Genomic DNA, 23,930 nt, shown 5'->3' on the forward strand with positions numbered 1-23,930 from the left:
TATTTTCTGCAATATACTCATTAGTTTTTTCCCAATTCACTCTATCAAACGCCGCCTGGGAATCTACGAAAGAGGCTAATACGTCCTGATTTTATTTTATACTAAAAAAAAGAAAATGTTTACCAAATTACCGTACTTAGCTAGATCTTTAAAAATTGCAACACCGGGATTCCCTTTGAAAACTCATAATTTAAGACATAGTTATTAGAAATGACTCTAAACTTCTATTACTTCTGTTCTCTGATTTCGCAAGATTACTAATACGCGCAGAAACCGGTCATATCCTGAAACGAAAAAATACTAAGAACGATGTACTGATCTTAATACTATGGAATCTATCATTCATTAATTAAATAATAAAAGGAAACAATAACTCATAATAGTTATGAGGTGTTTTATATACATTTCTCATTACTAATGTTGTTACAAATTCTATACAATTTAGGTAATCTGAAATATACAGGGCGCACGTCAATGATTGTTTTCGTCCCCAAAATCAAAGTCATACTGAGAATGAAACTGCCTGGAACGTAATTAACTTGCAGTTGGTCATAAAGTAAGCGTGCCGCTAATATTGCTTGCATGAACGTTTAGTGGCGCTTGCAATTGCTCTTCGTATCAAATGTTATAAAATATTTTCCCTCTATTTTATATTCTGCTAATTCCATAAATCATTGCATGGATGAAGGTATAGCCACATTCATAACATTCGTTTGGTATTATGTTTCCACGAAAACCATCCCACGTAACATAGAAACAGTGCTTGGTAGAGGTGAAATTAAATTTGTAATAATTTCCTTATGGTTGGCCTCAACAGTAATTCATGCAAGTACATCTAAATTAACGTCCCCTGAACATGAGTCTATGAAAAGCTGTGGGTTCATCTATTGCACATTGATTTTCAGTCAAAACACGACAAATTGCTATTAACCTTTCTCAGGCGTGCTTCAACCGATTTTTAAGGTTGGTTTACCGATTTTATCGTCGACAGTGCCATCATTACCCTATAATAAACCGCATTACTTTCAGCCAACAAAACTTCCTCCATTTCTATTTTAGAGCGAGTAATAGTTACCTACCTACTCTCATGGCCTCACGGGAGCAGCTGCCCAAGGTTAATAAACACTTTTCCGTTATTCGTCAGGCAGCTTTCTCTTTCCTCCAGCTCCCCTTATCATATCTGACTACCAATCCTTTGTTCCCACCTTCTCCCCGCCCTTTATCCTCGTTTCCTTATCAACCCTCCCCCCGTTCCACGAGGTTTTCTTATTCTCCTTATCAGACTGCTTCCCAGGTCACTTCCAATCGGTAGTCCCGTGTTTCTCGGGAACGGCTTTTTTTGTGTCCCTTTGAGAGGGAGTGGTTTTGTTTTGACGTTTTCCATCGAAAGAAATATCCTCCATTCCGGTTATTATTTGGTATTAGAGTTGAAAACGGCCAATTTACGAGGTCACCGTCGGAGAAATCGAAGCGGCGATCTGGGGTTAATGGGGGGGGGGTCCCATGTTGGCGACGACAGAGGGAAAAGACAAACTACGCGGGCATATTACTGTAGGAATCGGGGCAACGGATTACATTGAATACACCGCCATGACTGAAGTAAGATCCATGAATGAACGCCGCTGATAACCATTAAAAGGAGTCGGCCGTAATGGGTGGGGTTGGTTCTCTCCGTTGAGAACTCCTTCGCGACGCGCGCTCCATTCTTATCCCTCGAAGTATCCGGGATCAAGAATAATGACGACCTCGCCCTGATTCGTGTAAGCATTCGACAGAGATTAAGAAACGTATTGTAAGGTTGGCTCTTCGCATTACGCTTTCATGAAATTCTTATTCTTATGAACTTAGCGAACGATTTATCCTATAAATTAAATCCTGAGGTAATGCATTTCGCGAGCCCAATTCTTTTTATTCCTGCTGTGTAAGGTAAAAAAAAATAAAATCAGGGGTGTTCTATTTTAATGCATATAATGCATCCCCTAATTGTGCCGCCATATTTTGGAATTAATAAAACAATTTTTCAATTGAGATATCGAAACACTACGGGCACATTTAGTATTTACGAGGATTGCAATGGACACTCAAAATATAAATAGTTATTATTATTATTTATGTCTCCAATAAACATTAATGAACGATTCATATCCATGCATTATAAGTTGGCGTTACTAAAGTAACGCGAGTTGAATTAGAAAACTGAAAAGTCATTCCTGTCAAATTTAATGACACATCTTATTATCTTGTAATTTTATGAGAGTTATACTTTTATTGACATAATTTATTGCACCTATCAGAGTACTATCTGAAAAGGAGCAAATACTAGTCGCCCGTATGCTAAAACTAGCGATGTTTTTGAATATATAAAACGTATTCCGCCCGCTTAAGTTGAGATGATGATGAGCGTGAGCATATACTTTTCGCGAATTTCTTTGTAGAAAAATTCTTACCTTATAACCCGGACAATACGATTTTAAGACACATAATAAATTCTATAATTGATATTTATTTGTTACCATGGAATTATACTACACTAGAAGTGAAATTATAAAAAAATTTTGAATGTTAAAATTTTTTCCGAGAATTGTTTTAAATTCTAACTAAGATATAAATAGTTACGTCCTATGCATTAGGCCATTGATTAAGATAACACTGCAAATACACGTAAATGAATAGAAACTGCTTCGTGCGCGTCTGCTTTCGTTCACTCAATTCCACGAAGTGGGTGAGTAATTGGGACGATTTTTAATTAAAGATGTCCACAAAGCGCGGGAAGTAATTTCGAAGAGAGAGAGAGAGACACGTGCGGCAGCCAAAGACGCGTAAGGGCCGAGGGACGGCAGGGCACTTGGAATGCCAAACCAATGCACTTCCAGCGGCGGAACTGCCGAGAAAGGGCGCGGCGGGCCGAGGAAGCGGATATTACACCGCCACTCCACGTCTGAGAGGCCGCCGGGGAGGCGAAAAGGTGGAAACGAAGGAAGTCTGGAAGGTAATGAACGAAGACCACCCACGTAAAACGGCAAATTGGGGGTCAGGGGACGAGGGTGAGGGGGCACTCGGGAGGGGAGGAGATGACGAAGTTTTAGAGATGTGTAATGAGTGCCTCGTGCAGGGTGCATGGGGGGCGAAGGAATGGCAGGAGGGGCGGCGAGGCAGGGGGCGGCGAGGAAGGGGGCGGCGAGGAAGGGGGCGGCGAGGAAGGGGGCGGCGAGGAAGGGGGCGGCGAGGAAGGGGGCGGCGAGGAAGGGGGCGGCGAGGAAGGGGGCGGCGAGGAAGAAGGGCCGCGAGTACGTATGAAATCGGAGCTTTGCGGCCGGAGCGAAAACAAAGGCCTCTCGCGAACATTTTTTCCTCTCCGCGAGGGGCACAAGGACGACGCCCACTTCCTGACCTCAAAGCCAGCTGAAAAGGCCGAGGAGAGAGCGAAGAGAGCGAGAGAGAGAGAGAGGGAAGGAAGGAAGGAATAAAGACGGGCAGAAGGGTGCTGGCTCCCTCTCCCACCCCCGTCGCCCTTCTTCCATAAGCCCTGCCCTCCATTCCCGGAAACAGTCTCCGCCCAAACCCTTCGGCCGCCCTCCCCTCCCGCTCTAATCCAAACAATCCTTTTCTTAATCTACCCCAGCATCCGTGGTTTTCTTTTTCATCTTGCCTCGAAGCCCACTATGTACGGTACGAATAGGCCTTCCTTCTCATACCCGAGGAATTCCTTCTCTTTCCCCCTGCCTTCAAATCTAATCCCCCCCTCGCCCTCCCTCACAGAAAATATCACTTCGCATGCGTTTCCCCCCTCCCCCTAGCAACCCCCCCCTCGGCAATCCAGAGACTCGCTCGCGCACTCCCCCTCGCTCACTCTCAGCCGATACACCTTCCCGCTTCCATCCCCGACACCCCTCTCTCTTTTTTTCTATTACTCCCTCCCCTCCCTACCCCCGCTGTGCCCAACCATCATTCATGCACACACGGAGCGGGAGAACAATACGGCATCCAAGAACGGGAGGGAGGGAGGGAGACGATGTCGGGCCCAGTGCATTATTTTTTCCTCAACTCCACGCGGCCTCACCTCCTCCTCTGTCTTGGGGTTGAGGGAGAGAGAAAGAGGCACGGGGGGGGTGAGGGCGGACGAGGGGAGGGGGCGGGGAGGCCCTTGCCTGGTGGTGCGAGTTGTGGTGTGGGTGCGCGGCGGGAGAGGGCGGAGGTGGCGATGAGGAGGAAGCGAGGCTGGCACGAAATTACGGTGTGCACATGACAATAGCGGGGTCGCCTCGGGATATGCTTAGTTACGGAGTTCCGCGGGGCGGGAGATGAGGAGGACGGGTGGGGGGGGGAAAAGGTCGGATGGTGGGAGGAGAGCATTTTTTGCCGGTTGGCGAGGGAGGATGTGTCCCGTGAATGCGAGTTTCTGCAAGAATAAGAAGCACCCGTGGACGCCGTTGTGCGTATGTGTGCCATCCAACCATGTGAAAACCTCCACTCCCGCCTCGCACTTTCTCTCGCCTTTCTCCTCGCACTCTCCGCCCACCGCCATCTTACGTGGGCCTCCCGCTCGCCCCTCCCCTCCCCCCAGCCCCACCCCTGAAGCAGTTGATCCGAGACGGTGCTCCGTGCCGATAAACATACAAGACCGAGAAAATGAGCAGAAAGTGTTCCTAGATTCGCTCTGATTTGATAGTTGCTACTTCCCGAGAGTATATTTTTTATAGCTTTCCCTTTTTAGCTTATGGAAAATATGTTTGTGTTCCAATCTGGCAATGATTACGAATCACAGTAACGGCTTCGAACATCGCCCCGTATCTCGAAGTTATATTTAAAAAAACACGGCACGTGCAAAGTGCCTCAAAATTGGAAATCCGCACGATAACGGCCCTTTTTAAAAGTGGTGATGGGGAGGACCTCCCAGTAATTACAGACCCATTTTCTCTCACTTCCATTAGTTGCAAAATTTAGGAACACATTCTTGTATGCCAATTAATGGGACACCTCGAGAGAATTAACTTTTCAAGTAAAAATCAGAACGGATTCAGGAAAACCGCTGATATGGGACCGAATTACGACTATTTACACATGAATTACTCTTATTGAGTGAAAGTTGTAAACATGTGTTCAGCGATCATTTTGGATTTTCTAAAGGCATTTGATAAAGTTCACCATGGTAAAATGATTCATAAATTGAAGTTCGCTAGTACAAATAAGGGTGCAATGAATTGGGTTGAAGAATGCCAGAGCGGGAACAGAGGGTCGTGTTTGACGGCGTTAGTTCCGGCGGCGTGACTCCGAGGGTACCTCAGGGAAGTGTGCGTAATCGAGCTGTTGGTTATCTTGATTTTTGAGAACGATTTGAACCGCGAGTAAAATTGGGATTTTCACGGATGACACGGTGATCTATCGGGAGATATCTGGGGAAGAGGATCGTTTAGTACTAGCAAAGGATTTACTTTGCATTTCGGAAAGGCGCACAAAATTGGGTTTGTCATTAAACCATAACAACTGTTCGGTGGTAAATTTCTTTAAAAGATCAACGGGATTTGTTTACAAACTAGTTGGAGTTGACCCATAAGTAGTTGATACGGTAAAATAACTAGATGTTACTATAACTAACGATTTACCTCGGGGTATCCACTTACGTACAATATGCGGGCAAGCATATAAAAATTGAGATTTATCAAACGAATTCTTGTCAGGAGTGACTACAAAGTCAAGGAACGTTGTGACCACGCTCTAGCATGGCCTCATTTAGAATACTCGTATGCATGGAGTGCCATGGGATCCGACTGGAAAAGGACACATTGAGAAGATTCAACGCCGGGTAACCCGCTTCGTTAAAAACTGTTACGATAAAACGAAGAGCGTCACTGAAATTCTGATGGAGTTGGGCTAGGAATCATTAGAAGAAAGATGATTCAATGCTAGGTTGAACTTACTTCATAAATTCAGAGCCGCATGTTTCAGTACCGAGGTCTCGCAAATTATTCGCCCTCCAACATACATCGGTCGCTTGGATCATAAATATATAATTCGGCAAATATATAGTATGCCAGAACTAGCAGACTGAAGGCCTCCTTCTTCCCATACGGGAGGAGAGAAGGAGTGCTTCAGTCTGCTTCCAATACGGGATAGCAACTGCAGGGTTATATATAGCAAAAATTCCACTTCCCACCCACAGCGTCAAGGGTGTCATTAATTTTACCCAGATGCATGCACTTTCACTAATCTCGTGTGCTTCACAGTCAAAACTCCCGCATGACTTCATGCGACTGCCATTACAGTGCTCATTGCAGTCAGTATTACTCGCCCTGCTTTATTAATTTTCAAACTTCTTCCATCTCTCTCCGTGATTAGGACGCCTCCGCTGCCTGCCTGCTGCGGTGTGTCCCATTCCGATGCGGTGTCCTTGGGGGCGGGGACCATGAGTCCCATGTCCATGTGATGGTGAAATTTCTCCTTCTTATTTTTCAATTCTAATTTGCACGTAATTGGATAGATTTTTACTGCATTCTTAGGTGCATGTGAAATGTTCATTGATAGTATATGTATTTGCGCGCGCGTGGGTTAAAAAGGTTTTCGCATGAATGCATACGCATCTTAAGGTGTGAATTTGGATGAATTTGTTGGTTTTGAATTTGATTTTATTCTCTTTTAAGAATACCGACCTAACAGCCCCCGCCACACGCCCCCACGGCGGCTTGTGGGGTATCATGTAGATGTAGATGAAATAACGGTTAGATACCTTCGTCCCTCCCTTCAGTACCTAGGTTTCTTTCGCGTCGCCTTCGGGAAGCGTCGCGGGGGAATCATGCATTCATTTCATCTGAAATATAGTATTTACCTTTTAAAATGATTCTTTCAGTCCATTCAGAAAGAATGAATTTCCCCCTGTTGAGTATGTTCAAACGCTGCTCCACCCGAACCACTCCAGGAGTTCCGTCAAATCGACATTTTCAAGCTCTTCAACCACGTCTCGATTGTCTCGGTGTGCGACGGCCGCTCGCTCGATTGGACCGGCGCCTTAGCAAGGGAGTTACGTAATTCAAGCAGTTCCCCTCCAAATGTCTCTCTCTTCCCTCCGACCAACAGCCCCCCTCTCCTGAAACACAAATACGCGATCTTTTTCGCGTGTCCCCCGCTGGACCCCATCAAACCATGGCCACCCCCGCCGCCGATTCACCCTCCCTGAAAGCCCATCAAACCCTCCCACCCTTTCCCCGATATGCGTCAACGGGAATGGCAGCCAGGACATCGTTCCCCACCCTAATTCCTCCCTGCTCCCTCCCCCCCAGTTCCGTCTCTCTCTTGCCTCCCCCTCTTCCGCACCCCCTTCTTCATTCCCACGAGAGACTCCGAGCTCGGCGAAGAGCAACTAACGCACAATCAAATGCACTCAAAGAGGCGGTCATTAACCCCAATCACCGCATCCGTAGTCGTCGCTCAACCCCCCCACCTCCCCCCCTTGACACTTCCTTCGCAGCTTCGCCTCTGGGTAAGGACGGCGGTGACAGGGAGCAAGTCTTGGAATTCGTCCCAAGTTCCCGAATTAAAAAAAGATTGAAAAGAAAATGATTTGTAACTAGAAGATTGAGATATCTGTATAGTGATTTCCTACACTGGCCCTAAGATAGTCCTTTCATACACTGGTCAGCCGCTCTGCTCTATCGCAGGAAAAGGGAAATCGTACTGTTTTAACATATCTCCATGACGTTACCATATTCAGCGCTCGGTAACATTGGAAAGAAGTTTATCCACAATTTCAGCCGAAATACACGCTGTAATAAGATAAACTGTAGCCAGTGACAACTTAATGTATAGGGAAATATAGAAAAATAATGTATAGAGAAATGAAAGTGTAAATTAGTTTTCTGCATCTTATTTATTTTTCCATTTGTGGTTTGGAAAAAATTTTTAATAAAAGAATTAATTAGATTTGTATTTCACCCCTATCATATTGTGGATTTCGGATTTGGACACAATCATAACATAAACTTTCAATTTGAGAGTCAGTTATTGCATGGTATAATTTTTCTACAGCACATAGAATAATATAAAGCACAAAAGGAGATGTCTTTCAGGCCTAATTTAAGGATAAAAAATTGAAAGAAATACGAGATATCGTATGACTTCATCATCATTGTCTTTGACTGCACTGGTCAAGTTAAAAATCATTTATGAACTCGCCGGATATCTAAATAGATATTTCCTAAATTACATGGCTACATAAAGACGATTTATAACGGATCAGGTATTAGTAATTTTGGATATTTTAATGCAATTTTCCACAATTTAAATGTATGCAATCCGACCTAGGTTTCCATGTATTGCATCATCATCAGGTGGGATGCATTGAAACCTAACCCTTTTAATAATTAACTCAATTCGAACCAAATGACAAAGTTCTTTCAGTTTATTGAATTTAAGCCTTAGTACTGGGTATTTTACAATAGTGAGCAATGGCACTGCCATCGGGGGGAGATGGCTTTTGAAAACGAGAGTCACATGCCTTGGCATAGGAAGGCCGCCCACACACACGCACATGCGCGTCCCCTGCCCCAATCAATCTATCACACGAGGACTGACGAAGTCCAAATCGTCATGCTCTGCGCTCTCAAGTATCATTGGAAACATAACTTGAAGCGATTAGAAAATTTCCTAATTATGCCGAAGTATTATTTATAACGCCCGAGAGAATATACAATCGAATATTCCAATCAAGTCATGTGATTAGAAATTAAATTTGGTAATTTTCTATTTATAGGATATGGCATGTGAAAATTAAGCAATAGATGCTAACAAGCAATGAAGAAGGCAAATGCAGGGCTAGTTCCTTCGCATAATTACTGATCGAGCTTCATAGCGGCAGACTGCCACCAAACAATACACGTCTGTCACTTTGTGTCAGCAGTAATTAATCTCATACCTAGCTGCATATTAGCATCCAGCACAATGACTAGCGACCGATCGAGTTTATCAACCCAATTCATTAGCTGTTTTTGAACCTAAAATAAATTATTCAAAGAAATGTGTCAAAAGACTTAGAAGTGATTGAGAACCACAGCATTATTAATAGCCGATCGGCTTAGTCATATCACTATTCATTCAATACTTCTGTCAGATCAAAAAAAAGAGTAGATCATTTGTTTTTTATTTGATGAGTAAAGATGTGGCATCCTTCGTAAATGCGCACAAATTATCCGTTAAATCAATGGCTTCCAATTCAAATACTGCAGAATATTATTGTAATTTCCATGAGTTGACTGGGGCACAAAAGTACTCCCTGAATTTTTTCCTTGCCTATTTTTCTAATTTTATTTTATATCTGTTATGCCGCTTCTTTTTGTCTTTCATGGTACTAAATTAATTATATCCCTTTGCTTTTTTAATGAGCCCTGAACTCTATTTAATCACTGAACAATTAAATATCGCTAGATTCCAGAATGTGTCCTCGTGAATAAAAACGACATATTGAAGGAAAGATATCAAATGCTCTTCAATTATTTTTCATGGCGTTTGACTTTTCACGTGTGATCACCAGATTCACAACCATATGGATATGCTTTGGATGGTCTCAATTCTTCATTTAAATACATAAGTCATCCTACTACATCATTCCGTTTTTCAAGGAAAAATGTCGCCAAAAGCGCCTCCTACATGCATAGGTGGCTAAAATCAAACAAAAGGCGTTTGTACAAAAAAGGAAGCCCGAGAGTGATGATACTTATAAAACAACAGTCGAATCAATAAATTTGCCAATAACTTTCATATAGCACTCCAACACATCTTTAATACCTTCAAAATTGCCTAACTATGCCACTGCTAGATTTTCTTGAGATAAATAAAAATCGCTTTGGAACCAAGAATTTGGAAACGCAATCGCGACTGTCAGCGTCTCGCGTAAATATCACCGGCGTATAATAAAAGCTGACATTTTCAAAATCAATGTTGGGCTGTTGACACAAATCGAGTATCACGCTATTCCTTACGCTCCGAAAATAAATAGCTTCAAAAGCGATGCAAGCATGGAATGTGTTGGAGCTTCAAAGGAAATATCAAAGCGGTTTTTAACAAAAACAATGACCACGATAGAATCGATTGAAATTGACAGGAATATTTTTTTCTCCTTCTGAAAAGACAAGTTTCCAGCCAAGGAAATCAAACCGGAGCCAGTCAGCAATCAACTTCCTTTGAACGGGCCACGAGCTGCAAATTCCTTTTTGCCCTCCGAGCATTGTCCCATTGACCCAGCGTGCCACCCGCAACAAAAATTCATATCGTCCGGTGGCTCCCTTCCATCCCCACCTCCATTAACACCGCCACTACGCTACCGTCCTCAACATGCTCCCCCGCAAATCTTTTTTTTCCAGTCCCGTCCCCCCGTGAAACGTTTGCCTAACAGTGCCTCGCATCTCGTAGTGTTTTCCTTTAAGGCAGCTGTCAAAACTCGGATCGGCTTTCGGAGCGAAGTGTTCAGCCATGGGCTTACAAAAAATACCACGTGACACTCGGTCGATATTCCTCTTGACCTCATGGAATTCGTGAGGTGGGGCAGGCGGGAAGGGAATGGAAGGGGGGGTGGGTGGTGGGAGGGGGCGGGGAAGAGAGGCGGGGGTTCGGGCGAAAGGTTGCCGGTGGGGGCGGGTCGGAGTGCAGGGAGGGAGGGGGAGAGAAAGGGCAAGGTGCAGGGAGGAGGAGGGCGGGGGTGGTGGGTTGGGGGGCATGGGAGAGAGAGAGAGAGCACATGGCTGCAGCAGCCATACCAGGCATTAAGTGTTTTCAGCCATTCGCAGCCGCCGCAGTCAGCGCAAATGATCCCGAGAACAATGATTTCCATAGCGCGCGGTTCCGGGGGAGTACTGCGGCGACCGGAGAACTCGCGGCCCGGAACGAAAACAACGACCTGGCTTCGAAAATGAACGCCCCGTGCAGAACTTCGGAATCTATTGGACAAAAGTCCTTACTCCTCAGATTTTGAGGAACGTGTTTGCTTCCGCGTGTGCTGAAGGAGGAAGGGCGCACTTTTAACGACTCTCCCTCGCTGATGAACGCTCATATTTCGCCGTAATAGCGACGGGAAGATGGGACACATTTCACTTCCAACAAGCTTTTTTTTTATTTTTTAAATGGAACGTACATTCTTTGTGAATTATAATTTATTCCCCGAGCCAAAGTGCCATCGGAGACCTCGGCCGGGCGCTGTTTAGAGCGAGCTTCAGCCATTCCGAGTGGTGGGAAATCTTTAAAACGGGACAGCAGCTGAGGGAAAAGGAGAAACTAAAGCAAAATTTCCATTCGTGCATTGTGTGAAGTTTCAAAAAAGAAATAATTTTACTGCGGTATAATATAAAATAATATACAATCTCTTCAATCGCTCTCAAATACAATTCAGTTTAAACGAGAGCAGTTTTCACGCATAAATGTGAGATATCTTTGAAATAGAAAAAAAATAGAAATCACCTGAATAAAAACCTAAAACAGACATGATTGCTGGCTTTCTTCTGTATTAGCACTCAAAGGTATACTTCTCACTTATTAGAATAGCCTTATATCAATCTGATAAGAGTGAAAATATATTCAAGCGTTGAAAAACCAGCGCATAGGACTTGGTTATTTAAAAAAATGTTTACCAAACCAGTGATTTCACAAAAGATGTCACATTGTTCCTGATTTTAATCTTGGTTGATGAAATCTGCTATCAAATTCTTAAGCAAAAATGTTTTTCTCCGAACCATTGAGTAGTTTTCGCAATTTTTCATTCTGCTTTTCCGTCAATGACGACCGTAAATGATGAAGCCCAGGGGACTGGCATGCGAATTTAAACAAGCACTTTGGTGATTTAATTCCATTTCCGCACCCCTTCAATTGTCGGGATTCCCACCGTCAGGTGGCTAGAGCGCTCTCGTATCGGTTATATACGGACAATAATCATAAACTGACAAAAGTACGTGTTTTAAGGCTTCACTATCGCATTCCGATCCCCGTCCCATTACAAATTACAAAAATGCCCAGAAATGATAGGTGTAATACATCATTCATATGTCACATGAGGCGAAAGATACCAGCTACTTTTTAAAAAACAATTACTCGGTGATCGCCTTGTATACAATCTAGGCTTGACCTACAGCGCTTCGCCCAATGGTTCTCGCTTTCCGTCGGTAGGTGTCTCACGGCCACAGTGGAGAGTAAATTTTCACAAATATATGGCGTCTTCTCTTCAAGGAAGAGGTTTGAATGAGTCGGATCACAGTACCCTGTTCCAAATCACGGGATAGCGTGATATCGCCCACACTGCGTGCAAAAGAAGACCACGCTAAAGCCACGGGTTTCGCGGTGCGAAGTTCCTTCCCGGGGTAATCATCCTCCAAGTGTCATCCCACACCATCTAGGATGCGTTCATGAACGCCACTTTCAGATCCCCTGGGACCTACAGAAATGACACCGTAACACACTTGCCGTAGTGGAGTGTGAGGAGGAGTGATAGATGTGTTTCCTGGGCGATAGGATAGATTGGGAAAATATCGAAAATGTAATGCAGCGCACTCATTCAGAAGGCACAAATTAAAAAACGGCACTTCAATCCACTGAGAGAGTTATGTTGACAGATAAGAGATCCGCTGTGTAAGTACTGTATAACAGCGGACTGAGATTTGCCTTAATGGTTCCATTAGAGGAGAATGTGACAGCGCCACCGAACGCTGAATGCGACTTCGCCCCGTCCGGGTTTACGTCGTACAAGCCCGAGAGTCGCCTCAAGGTTTCCCTGAATAGTAACTGGTCCCCGGATGAAGTCGTGATGGATTTCGGGAGCGTGGCAAACAGTGTTTGGCACTCTCGCCGAGGAATCTTCCAAGGGGCATACGTGCATGCTCCGAGCATCCTGTCGGATACACTTCCGGAAGCTGGAAAACAGAGTCCTCGATATAAGTATGAAAACGAATACTAAGGATCCCTCGTCCATCCGTTAAAAGGATCGAAAAACGCAGATTAAAAATGCCATTCAAACGTGTATGACTGGTAAATAAAACAGTTTCAGGCGTAGCATTGTGGAAATCCTCCAAGCCCGAAGCTATTACGCTGTAAAGAAACTAGGTCATAAAAAAACGCCGGTTCGTCCGGAAAATAAGTGTACTGAGCTCAGGAAAAAAAAATTATTACACTTTTACATATCTTAAGCTAATATTCCTCAAAATAGGACCCTTGTGAGTCGATACACTTGTTCCAGCGGCGTTCCCATTCCTGGAACGCTCCCGCGAAGGCATCATCGGGAACCTCTCGAAGACTCGTCGTCGACCTCTTCTCTGCCCTCCACGAACATCTTGTGCCACCGAAAGATCATGTTTCTGGACATGGCTGACTCCCCGTAAGCCTGGTTAATCATACCGACAGTTTCGGTAGACGATTTCCCAAGCTTTACCGCAAATTTGATGGAATAACGCTGCTCCAAAAACTTCGGCATCGCGTTCCGTGACGTGGGTCGAGCGTGGAGGTTCGCGTGAACAGAGCTCCTCACTACACCACAGCTCAGAGCCGACTGCCTTTTTCAGCGTCGCTTGCCAACATACCCCCCTCCAATCGCAGCCCGTCAGAGCGGTGCTGGGCGCGCCTGGAGCGGCGCGTCCAGCCCAGGAGTCAGTACACTTATTTTCCGGACGAACCCTGTATATGTAGAGAGGCAAAGTGTATTATTTCTTCGTGGATGATTGGTCATTAATGATATGTAGGCAACGTAGTTGCACAAGAGGATGTTCCTTCATGTACACCAGGGCGGTTTCCCCGAGTCAGAATATGGTACGCTCATAACCGGAGTGGTACTGAAAACTCCGATTGCTTCCAACTGATCCGAATCAAGCACCTTCGTCAAAGGTTTCAGATAAGTTTGACTCTCGCCCAGATGAATTGATGAATGACTCTCAGGTTAATTTAGACCTTTTTAGTGTGGTGTACAGTGTGAGCATGGTTGTAAGGTCAACACGGCGAATGGCTTTGTAAGCGTACAATATTTCAAGCTTCAAAAGCTTATTTCTTAAAAACGAAACATGTTCACACCCATTTGGTCAGTGACCTAAAACCATTCCAATAAAAAGATGCTTCCCACACGGGGGCGATTCCATCGGCACAGATTATGAAATACAATTTCCTCGCACCCGATAAAAATGCACGCATTTCGCTTTCTCGGTAGCTGAACGCCTGAGCAATGAACATTCTTTCCTTCCAAAGCTCAAATATTTAAAAATCCCATTTGTTAAAAACGTAAAAGAAGTTTTTTCGCCACGACATAGGCATCTCAGGATACAATAATCGTATTGTTTCCGAAAACATCATTCTTCGGGTAGGAAAGATTTCTACTCCGTCCGCCTTTCATTCTGTAAAATTCTGCTCTCCCACGGACTGAAATCTGGCGAGATGAGACGTCGTCAATTTACTCCAAATCCTCATCGACATTCCCCGAGGCCAAATAATGGCGCACGATTCATCCTCCCTCATACGATTCCCTCGACTTAAAAAGAGAGAGAGAGAGAGGGGAGTCGCTCCAATTCAAGGCACACCCTCTAACAAATCTAGTCGTAAGTACTCCTCGGCCGAGTTGCCTTTTCATGCGAGCCATTTATAATCGCCACGTCGCCCGATACTTTGCGTGTTAATATATTGCCAAACCTCGTCGTATCAGAGATCCCGTAGCCACCCTCCCTTTCATCCACCTCCCCTTCCGCCCCGCCACTTAAATATCCCGGGATCTCGGCTAACCCACCCACTCGCGCACGTAACTCCTCCCTCGGGCCGCTTTATCATTAATCATTTCGCATTGTCGTCCCTCCGCCCGCCCTCATCCCTCTAAACCCAAGAAGCCGACGAAAAGTTTACTTTTAAATCACGCCCTCTCCTAATCCCTTCCATAATACAGCTTTCGTAGAGAACCTGAATTATGGAGGGGGGGTTCGCTGAATGGACATCACACGGCGGAGGACGCGAGGAATGCCTCTGCGGACCCCTGCTACAAATTTCGGGGCCTCGGAAAGATTGCCCGAGAAAAGTTTTCCGAGCACTTTGGAGAAGAGAATCGTTTGTTGCTTTGGAGATGCTGAGGATGACGGGGGCGGGAGAGATTGGGCGCACGTCCGCCCGGCGAGCACTCGCGTTCGGCCCAGGCGTCGACGCCCCGGTCGGATGCAAGGGTGCGTGCACGGAATAACGAACTCTAACTCTCATTGCCGAAGGTCACGAATTCCGCGGACGTGGACTTGCGTGAGCACCGGAATGATGGCCGACTCCGAGGCCGGGAAGGGAAAATGAAAAAAAAACACGCCCACCGAGAAGGGCACCGCTCCACCATCATTATTTTTTTAATCTGCGAGTACATTTCTTGCGTGTGACGAAGGGAGGCGAGCGGCGGTTGCAGCGAACCAGGAGTGTCGTCACCCTAGTTGATATTTTTTCCCCGTGGCAAGGGGGGGGGGTAGGGGAGGGGGGCATGTGCAGGTGACATATTGCCTCGGCTGGTGATGGATGGCGGCGCAGGTAGCAGTGGGGTGGGGGAGGGGGGCGGGAGGGTTTGGGGTTGGGGGTGGGGCGGGGGATTGAAGTGACGAGGAAGAGCTCGAGGAAAGATGGGGAGAGAAGCACGTGGGTGGGGGGGGAGAGAATTCGCCATGGTGGAATCGCAGAGTATCGCATGATTTGAAAATAATTGTGCATCGCTTATCGATCGTATTATATCGCAAGCTGGCCAATATCGCATGATGTCACACATGGCCCCACGTCGCATATTAAACAATAACGCAAGATATCGCGCATTGCCGCTGTCTTGCGATATTACACGGGGATCGAATATTATCGCACAGCCTTTGGGACGAAAGCGTACTAAGCCCTCAAATTGGAGACAAGATTCGGAGGGGAGAGTTGGAGTGAAAATGACCCGCATCAAGGTTTGGAAATTTACATGTAATGAGGCTCACCTAATTGATGACGAGCATCAGAGTGACTTCGAATGAATGAATATTCCCTCTCCCTTTGAACCAAATGAGTGTAATGCACTCGAGCAAAACGCAGTTTGTAAAAAAAGGGTCGAATCTGCGACCTGCCTCGCCAATGTTTTTTTTTGTTTCCTGTCTACTACCTTCTTCCCTATGCCACGCCCCCTCCTCCGTCGCCTTCTCCAACCTCCCATTCCCTCACGACGGCGGTCCAGCTATGTGAGACTCGTGCTGGTTGCTGGTGTAGCCTGACGATGACGTCTAACATCGAAACCCGGATCGCGAGTGATAATGGAAATGTTTCATGAGTCACCGAACCCTGAATTTAATCGCTATGAAACACATAGAGTACACATTACACGCAAATATAAAATGCATGAAATGATATTCACTTAACAAAAATAGTATATGGAGGAAATGAAATCCAGCCAGCTGTAGCGGGAATCGAAGAGAAAAAATATTTCTTTAGAGATTTTATAAGAAAACACGAACAGTAAAATCCTCAAGTAGTGTCGAAGGAGTGTTGAAGACAGGTAACGAGGCGGATGATAGATAGGCTAGATAGAAGTGGTAGAAAATGTTTTCTTCGATGCATATTAAGTATTTGTTTTACTGTTGGATGTTGAAAATATTTCTAAGAACAGATTGAGGGAAAGAAGCTATCATAATCGCCGACGGTTTGTCTTATTTTGACTGGAAGGTTGATTGTGGACATTGATAAATTACATCAGAGTAAAGAGAATTGGTGTAATAATGTGCGCAGTGGTTACTAAAGGATGTGTAAATATCTGCCTGCATTAGCCGTCGGAGTTGGAGAGAGAGAGGGCTGTATTCGATCGCTGGGGGAGAGCGGATCCCCACACGCTCCTTTCAGGAGTGCTTCCCTCGTCCTTTGCCCTCGGGAGGACACAACCGCTCTCTCCCATCCATACGGAGAGTGCGCGCAATTAAAGACGCAGTTTTGATTTTCGCCGTTGACGTCCTGGATGCGTGACGGGCCCAGCGGCCGTCGGTTCCCACTCCGGAGTCATCAACTCTCCACTGACCGATACTCCGCATGCGAGGGCCGTTGAGCGCATTCCATTTGGAAGTACTTGCACAAAGTAACGGAGAATGCAGCACCTATCAACGAGAGGTATTTTACTTATGATCAACTTGTTTCCTATGGAACATCATTCGATGAAGCAAAAATAAAATATCAACTGAGTGATTTCGAATGTTCCCCACCTAATTAATGGAAGGCTAAACATTGAATAAGGACAATAAATCGATAAACCTTGGTTACATTTACGCCTTTAACAAGAGGGTATTTTTATAGGTTTTTATATAGGTATATTAATGAACTTGGTATTGGCAAACAAAGTGAGAAGCTGAACATTTAGTCGTGCCTATTCTTCAGATCTATCAGTAAACATTTCAATATAATATCAGGCTCATGTGCAACAAAACTCTTCCCTAAATTTGATTTTTTGAACGTTGTAAATTATAACCCAAAAGCAAAATTATGCCATTCCTCTACAGAAAATCCAAACATCAATTAATATTTCAATTGATAGTTTCGGGAATTATTGATAATATCTCCTGCATTCTGGGAAACATCGTCATTCTCCATTAAATTTTTTTCTGGTTTGACAACATATGCATAAATGTCTACGATATAATGTGCATTAGTATTTTGAACGCGTTTTTTCACTTAGTAAGTTACACCATTAACCGATCGAAAATGCTTACAGTTAGTTACCTTACGATGATTCGTTCAATTGTTTGTTTTTTTCTGCCCAGAATGTCAGATTCTGCGTCAAAAAATCATAATCATACAGCAAATGATTAATGCACCACGAGTAGCAATCGCACCGAACCGTTAGAAATTTGAACTTCGGATGAATTTCATTACATAATATTGAAATTTCAATACTCCCGACTCTTCGCATGTTTTTCGAAAATAATTTCCAATAGATGCGTACTTTTCAAACAGGGCAAATGGGAAGGAAAAGGAAAGGTCCATCTTATTGTACGTCAATAATGTACATAGAAATTTTTTTCTTAGGATCACGCTCGCAAAAAATAACTGAAACGAATGGTGACTAGTCATACTAATTGGAGTGAAGCTATTTTCAAGTAGTTGAGGCGAAATTGGTCGACAAATCGACATCCTTGTCAAGATGTTCAGGGCCAACGGAGAGACTGATGACCACGACGATTCACACTAGGTACATGGAGTTGAATCATGGCCACACCCACGGCGTGTTAACTATTTCAGAATTTCACTCGAGCAGGCAATGAAATAGGAATAACTGGGCAATCGATGGTGAACGACACCGGCGCTCCTCTCACTCGTTCGTTGCCTCGAACCGAGGCCCTCTCGGGGGAGGGACGGACCAGCACATCCCCGCACCCCTCTCCGCGTCCCACCCGCACTTACCATCCCTCTCGCCGTATCCCCGACGGCGTGGTTCGTGGAGCGGGCGCCAGGTGGCGTGCTTCGCGGCTTGGGGTATGGACGGGTCGAGATCGGTGCTCGCGAAGAGATGTGCGCCCCAGCGACCGACCTCTCGAAGACATCACCATTCGCTTCACGTATTGACTGCGGGTAATTCTAAAGGCATTATTCTGTATTTTCCTAGGCTCGTCTTCCCAATGAAAATGGGATTGAAATGACAATTGCGCAGCCCGTCCGCTTCCCTGGCACCGTCCCAGTGTCACGTCGTTATTGATCCTTTTGCAACTCATTACCAGGACGTGTTCCTACTTTCAAAAGTCACTAATCAATAGTTCACGCAGGAGTCTAAAAGTGAATACACTTGGAGCACACATCTGATAATCACACAGCACACGGTAAGCCACAGCCGAAGGTATTTCATTTTGTCATTGGACGAGAACGGTCGCGCCCAACCTTCTAGCCCGACCAATCGAGTCAAAATTAACGTGGGAACTGTGTAGAATTCTGCCGCACGACCAGGGAGGGGGTGGCGGCCTCGAATGGGGAGTGCCTCTCCGGAAACACATCGCCCCCAAACCCAAAAGACGGAGAAACGCATTCCCGTTTCAAAAATACTCGCGTCTAATAACGACTCCGAAAATAGACCATGCATGCATCGTTTTTCAGCAAAGAATGGTGCGTTTATCCGAAATATTAACATGCAGTAATCTTTGACTTGAAAATAACTGTATCCACGTAAAAAGCGTAGTTTCGGAGACGTTACCACGGAAACATTTGGAACTCAAGTTTTAAGAAAAGAGAAGGGATTTGGATCTTGTGACGTTACCATACGAGTAAGGCAGTCTCGCTGTGATTGTACATGGAACTTCCCGGTCACTGAATAATGCACGCATACACATATAATTGAAAAATACTACCTCCCTACAAGAGTAAGTTCATACCGGTAATATTCCAGTGGTCACATAGATTCATTCTTTTTCAGTGTTTACGACTTCAACACTTCCCAGCTATCCGGTAAAGTTCGCGTTTGTCATCCTTCGGTGAGCTAGTAAATCAATAATCCGAGGAAGATAAAATTATATATTTCCCTTACCTTGCGAACAAGGCGTCCTTTTTTATTTTAGGTATTCTACCTTATAAAAATAGGTTTATTGAAGGTCCACACCGAATTCTCGCATCACGGCACCTTCCCCTTCTTTGCCTTACTCCCCTCCCCTTGCCTTCTTCTTGGCCTCCGTAACTTCTTCCTGCCTCCATGGTGGCTTCCAAAAAGCCTAACCTATTCCTTCTTCTACCGAGTCGTCTACATCAAACATTCTTCCTTCCCTCACGGCATCCAACATCTGCCTCTGCCTTATTCGGATTTCCATCATCAAATACTTCTCATTTCTAACCTTCCTCTCTCTTCAATTTAACTCCTTCATTCTACGCCACATCCAACCCTCAAAATACTCCGAGCTAAGCTCATCCTCTACACTCACAGGCCAGGATTTATATCCATTAGGCGCTGCTCTCCGTATTGAAGTCTGCACTAGTGTTTTAATTACTCCATAACGCAGCACATTCGTAATCAATCCTCTCCTTCTTGTAACTTCCCCTTTTTCTAAAGCTAACTATCTATTATTCTCAACACTACAACGCTCATTTTTCTAAAAAAACTACCCAAATACAATAAGTGCTGCACTTGGTTTAGTCTATTCCCTCTTCAGTTTTTAATTTAATTTTCCTACTTAACGAGAATCACATTGATTTTATTCGTGGCTAACCTTCATCGTACACCATATCGCATGTTCCTGTAAATCATTCAGTAATAGCTGTAATCCCTTGGCCGTCTGACACGCTGTTACTTGGACATCTGCACACTTGACCGCATTAATCGTATCGCCACTCATTTTCAATCCTTTCTCAAGCACTTTCAATGGCACCCTTTAAATTTCCTCGATATGTATGTGGCAAGGTAATGGTAACAACAGAGAAACCTGACTGTCTCACCCCCTGCCATTCACTGCAAATTCCGACTCTCGCGTGCCGGCTGACTCCAGTGCAAATTTCGAATGAATCGCCTCCACCCAAATCCGTGATACACCACTTCCCACTACACACGGTCTAACGCCTTCTCAAAATCCACGAAGCACACAAAGATATCCTGATCATGCTCAATATCCTTTTCCAGTAACTTCATCATGACTGCAATGGCGCCACGCGTTTCTCTTCTCTTTCAAAAGCCAAAACGATCTTCGCCCAGTTTATGGTTTGCACAATTTTGTAATCTTCTATTGATGATCCCTAAAGCAAAATTTAATTCTTGAAAAATTAAAGTTTTCACCCCGCTGTATTCACATACCACTGTTTGACACTTTTTCTGGATTGGGATCGAATCGATCTACGGAAATCTTCTATCCACATTCCTTCCTCATAAATACTGCATTTAAATTAATCTTTAGGCTTCCGCGACGTCTATTTGATGAATTCATGCTGCTTTCGGGAATGACAACAGTTGGAAACAGTTGTTCATCAACTCGCCTAAGCGACGGTTAGTACTGCGTTTAAGTTTAAACGATCCCTTCCAACCTGTTTTCTCTAAATCTTTAGTGATTCTACGGTGTCCATTCATCCATTCCTACTGCCTTGCTCTACTTTATTAGTGCTTTTTCTATGTCGATGCTCTGGACCCAAGCTATTCACATCGGATTCCATTTTTATTTCTATTTTGACCGGCCTCATGTTTACCATAAAGGTCTTTCACGTATTCTTTCCACGTTCCCTGAACATCTTCTAGCTCTTCCGCACAGTCTTATCTCTCTTTGATAAGTCTCATTTTTCCTTGCTACATCCTGACAATTCTCTCACCATCACACTGTATAACTTCTAATTCCACTTGCATCTGTAATTCCTCCATTTTCCTTCCCTGATTTGTGCACTACATTTCCTGGGCATTATAAATATCTTTTCAAAATTATTAATTAGCTCTCTGTACAAGTATTTCCAATTTCCAGGTTAACTTTCTTACATTCTTCTTCCATTTAACCTTATAATAATGTATATCTCTCTCGCAATCCATGGCCTCTTGATTCTATAATTATTTACCATTTGCATCGATTCATTTTCGGTTCTTTCCGTCCCACATTCAAGATCCTCGCACCTCACCTCAGGCATTTTTATCTTTCTATTCTCATTCATCGGTTCCGTAAGTTATCTTGGGCACAACTTCTATTTTCTCCGGTTAAGCATTTCAAATTCCACTTCGGCACTCTTCTTCTTCTGCTTCCAATTTCCGTAAATTTAATTATCCAGATTTACTATCGTTCTCCTCTTTTGAATTTCAAATGGAATTTTAAGAAAAACTATGGTCTACACTATACATTTGATGACAAATTATGATCTAAATCTGCAAGAGAAGTTGTTCGAGTTGCTGAACCCGTTTCCACATCTGCCTTTAACCATCACATAATCTACCTGGTACTTCCCTGTTCATCCCATCATTATCCACGAGTACGAGAGAAACCCAACATTGAGATCTTCTTTAAGAGATATTTTAATAAATAGAAAGAAACGTTCATTTTCAATTATTGACGCAAACATTTTGCATCTTCCTCATTCCCCTATAATTTCATATGCAATATACATTTCGATGAAGATATTTTTGTAGGCATTGGGATAGTTTTTGCACGCCCTTGCCATCAATACTAGCTCGCCGCCATGTCGTCGGAGAAGCGTTGGCCTTCATCTTTCACGTCGTCTTCTTCGCTTGTTACGCGTGACGAAACCCGGGCGCTCCCCTTCACACCTGAGACCAAACAGCAATCACGTGAGTGGCGGCATTCCTCTTCACCCAAGCCGCGAATATTCAAACAGACATAGACTACCGGCGAAATCATGGCAACTGTCTTTTGGGAACGAAATGGGGTGTTGCTGGCCTACTTAATGTCTCCTGGGACCACAATAAACGCAGACAGGTCTAGTGAGAAACTTAGTGAACAACGTAGACGGACGATTCAGGACATTCAGGGGATGGGGGATGATGTGCAAGGGTTCTCTGCAATAACGCTCGTCCCCACGTCGCCCGTCAAACCCTCGCTCTCCTCCCATTTGGTTTCGATGGGACAACATCACCCGCCATTCCCAAGTAGGCCAAAGACTTGCCACTCATTGACTGCGACTTGATTTCTAAGTTGAAAGAACATTTGGCCGGAAGGCACTCCAGCGACGATGGCGAGACATTAAAAGTACAAGCGTCTACAATTTTGCATATAATAAAATAACATTTTAGTAATAAACTCATAATAATCAGTAAATAAAAAAGAGAAATATTTCAGCTTTGAAGTTACATGTAATACATGAAAAACAAATTATTTCTAAAAAAAGTTAAATTCTTCAATTTTGGTATTACCCTCGTACGTATCGCCTCTGGTGATGTTTGAACCAGGCGTTAGTTTTTATCAAGCCCTCTCTCCAGCAGAACTCAATTTCTTTCTCTTCTAAATCATTTCTAATCCCTAATCCATATTCTCCTACCACGCTCTTTATCCCACCTTTTGCCTAGCACTGCGTAAGAATCCTTATTTATTTCCACCACCTTCCTAATTATTTATTTCAATCGATCATTCAATCTCTATTCACCCTCCCCCTGATTAGTGCTCGGAATGTGCACATGCTTTACCACAATAATTTTCTGGCCTGCTATATTGTATAGATTACCCCCGTACTCCACATTCACTACTCTTCTCCCCGATTATATACATAGAGTACCACGGCCACTCGACGTGAGTCCTCTCGCCCTCAAACTCTCCACTCAAATTTCAGACAAAGAACAGGCATACATTTGGCTTTTAAACGCCATTAATTTCCCTGGGATTAATAGTAGACCTTAATCTCCCCACTCTCCAGAAATTTCCATTCCCCCTCCTATCCTTGACCTTGCCATCTCAATGCCACCTCTCCCAAAACATCGTCTCCCACCCCTTGCCTTCTATACACCACCCTCCTCTCGTCCATCCTTCTCCCCAGTTCCATCTGTCCGCAGGTGATAGTACCACCGAAAATTTCTGATTGCGTGTGAGTGTTGTTTTTGTGTATCTATCTATTTTTGTGTCAGCTAACGTCATCTCGCTCCTTCGTTTGATTAACATGTGTAACTTATTAAACACCGAGTGGCATACTTTCGTAAGTTAAACTATTTAGGATTTCAAATCTAAAAAGCGCATTGATTTCATCACTAACATCATTATCCAAGACCTATGCCTCCATTCTCATCACCAACTTGGCTAAAAATGTTTTCGTAGGCAATGTGATACTCGCATACAATGCTTAAGAATTAATTGCTAACAACCCAAAGCGATGTGAAATAGTGAACTGTTTCTCTTGTAGTCTCAAATGATACTTGACAAGGTGACCGGGAAAAAACTGAAAAGAAATTTGTCATAGATTTGAGGTTGATCGGAGTGAAAAAGAAATCCTGGTGACCATAACCCCGCAAACAGTGAAAAGTGCATCATTATGACTACACAAAGCATTTTATATCTCCTAAACGAATTAAT

At 44.2% G+C, this 23,930-nt stretch overlaps 1 protein-coding gene across 1 annotated transcript; it reads left to right on the plus strand.

Moving 5' to 3' along the window:
* Nucleotides 1-3,095: 3,095 nt before the first annotated feature.
* On the plus strand, nt 3,096-3,467 carry LOC139688603 (small ribosomal subunit protein bS18-like). The gene has a single exon (XM_071586148.1). It carries the CDS (start codon nt 3,096-3,098, stop codon nt 3,465-3,467), a length of 372 nt encoding a protein of 123 aa, XP_071442249.1.
* Nucleotides 3,468-23,930: the final 20,463 nt, after the last annotated feature.

The sequence above is a fragment of the Hetaerina americana genome, unplaced genomic scaffold, assembly GCF_022747635.1.
Source record: "Hetaerina americana unplaced genomic scaffold, ioHetAmer1.1.p SCAF_21, whole genome shotgun sequence".
NCBI classification, from domain to species: domain Eukaryota; kingdom Metazoa; phylum Arthropoda; class Insecta; order Odonata; family Calopterygidae; genus Hetaerina; species Hetaerina americana.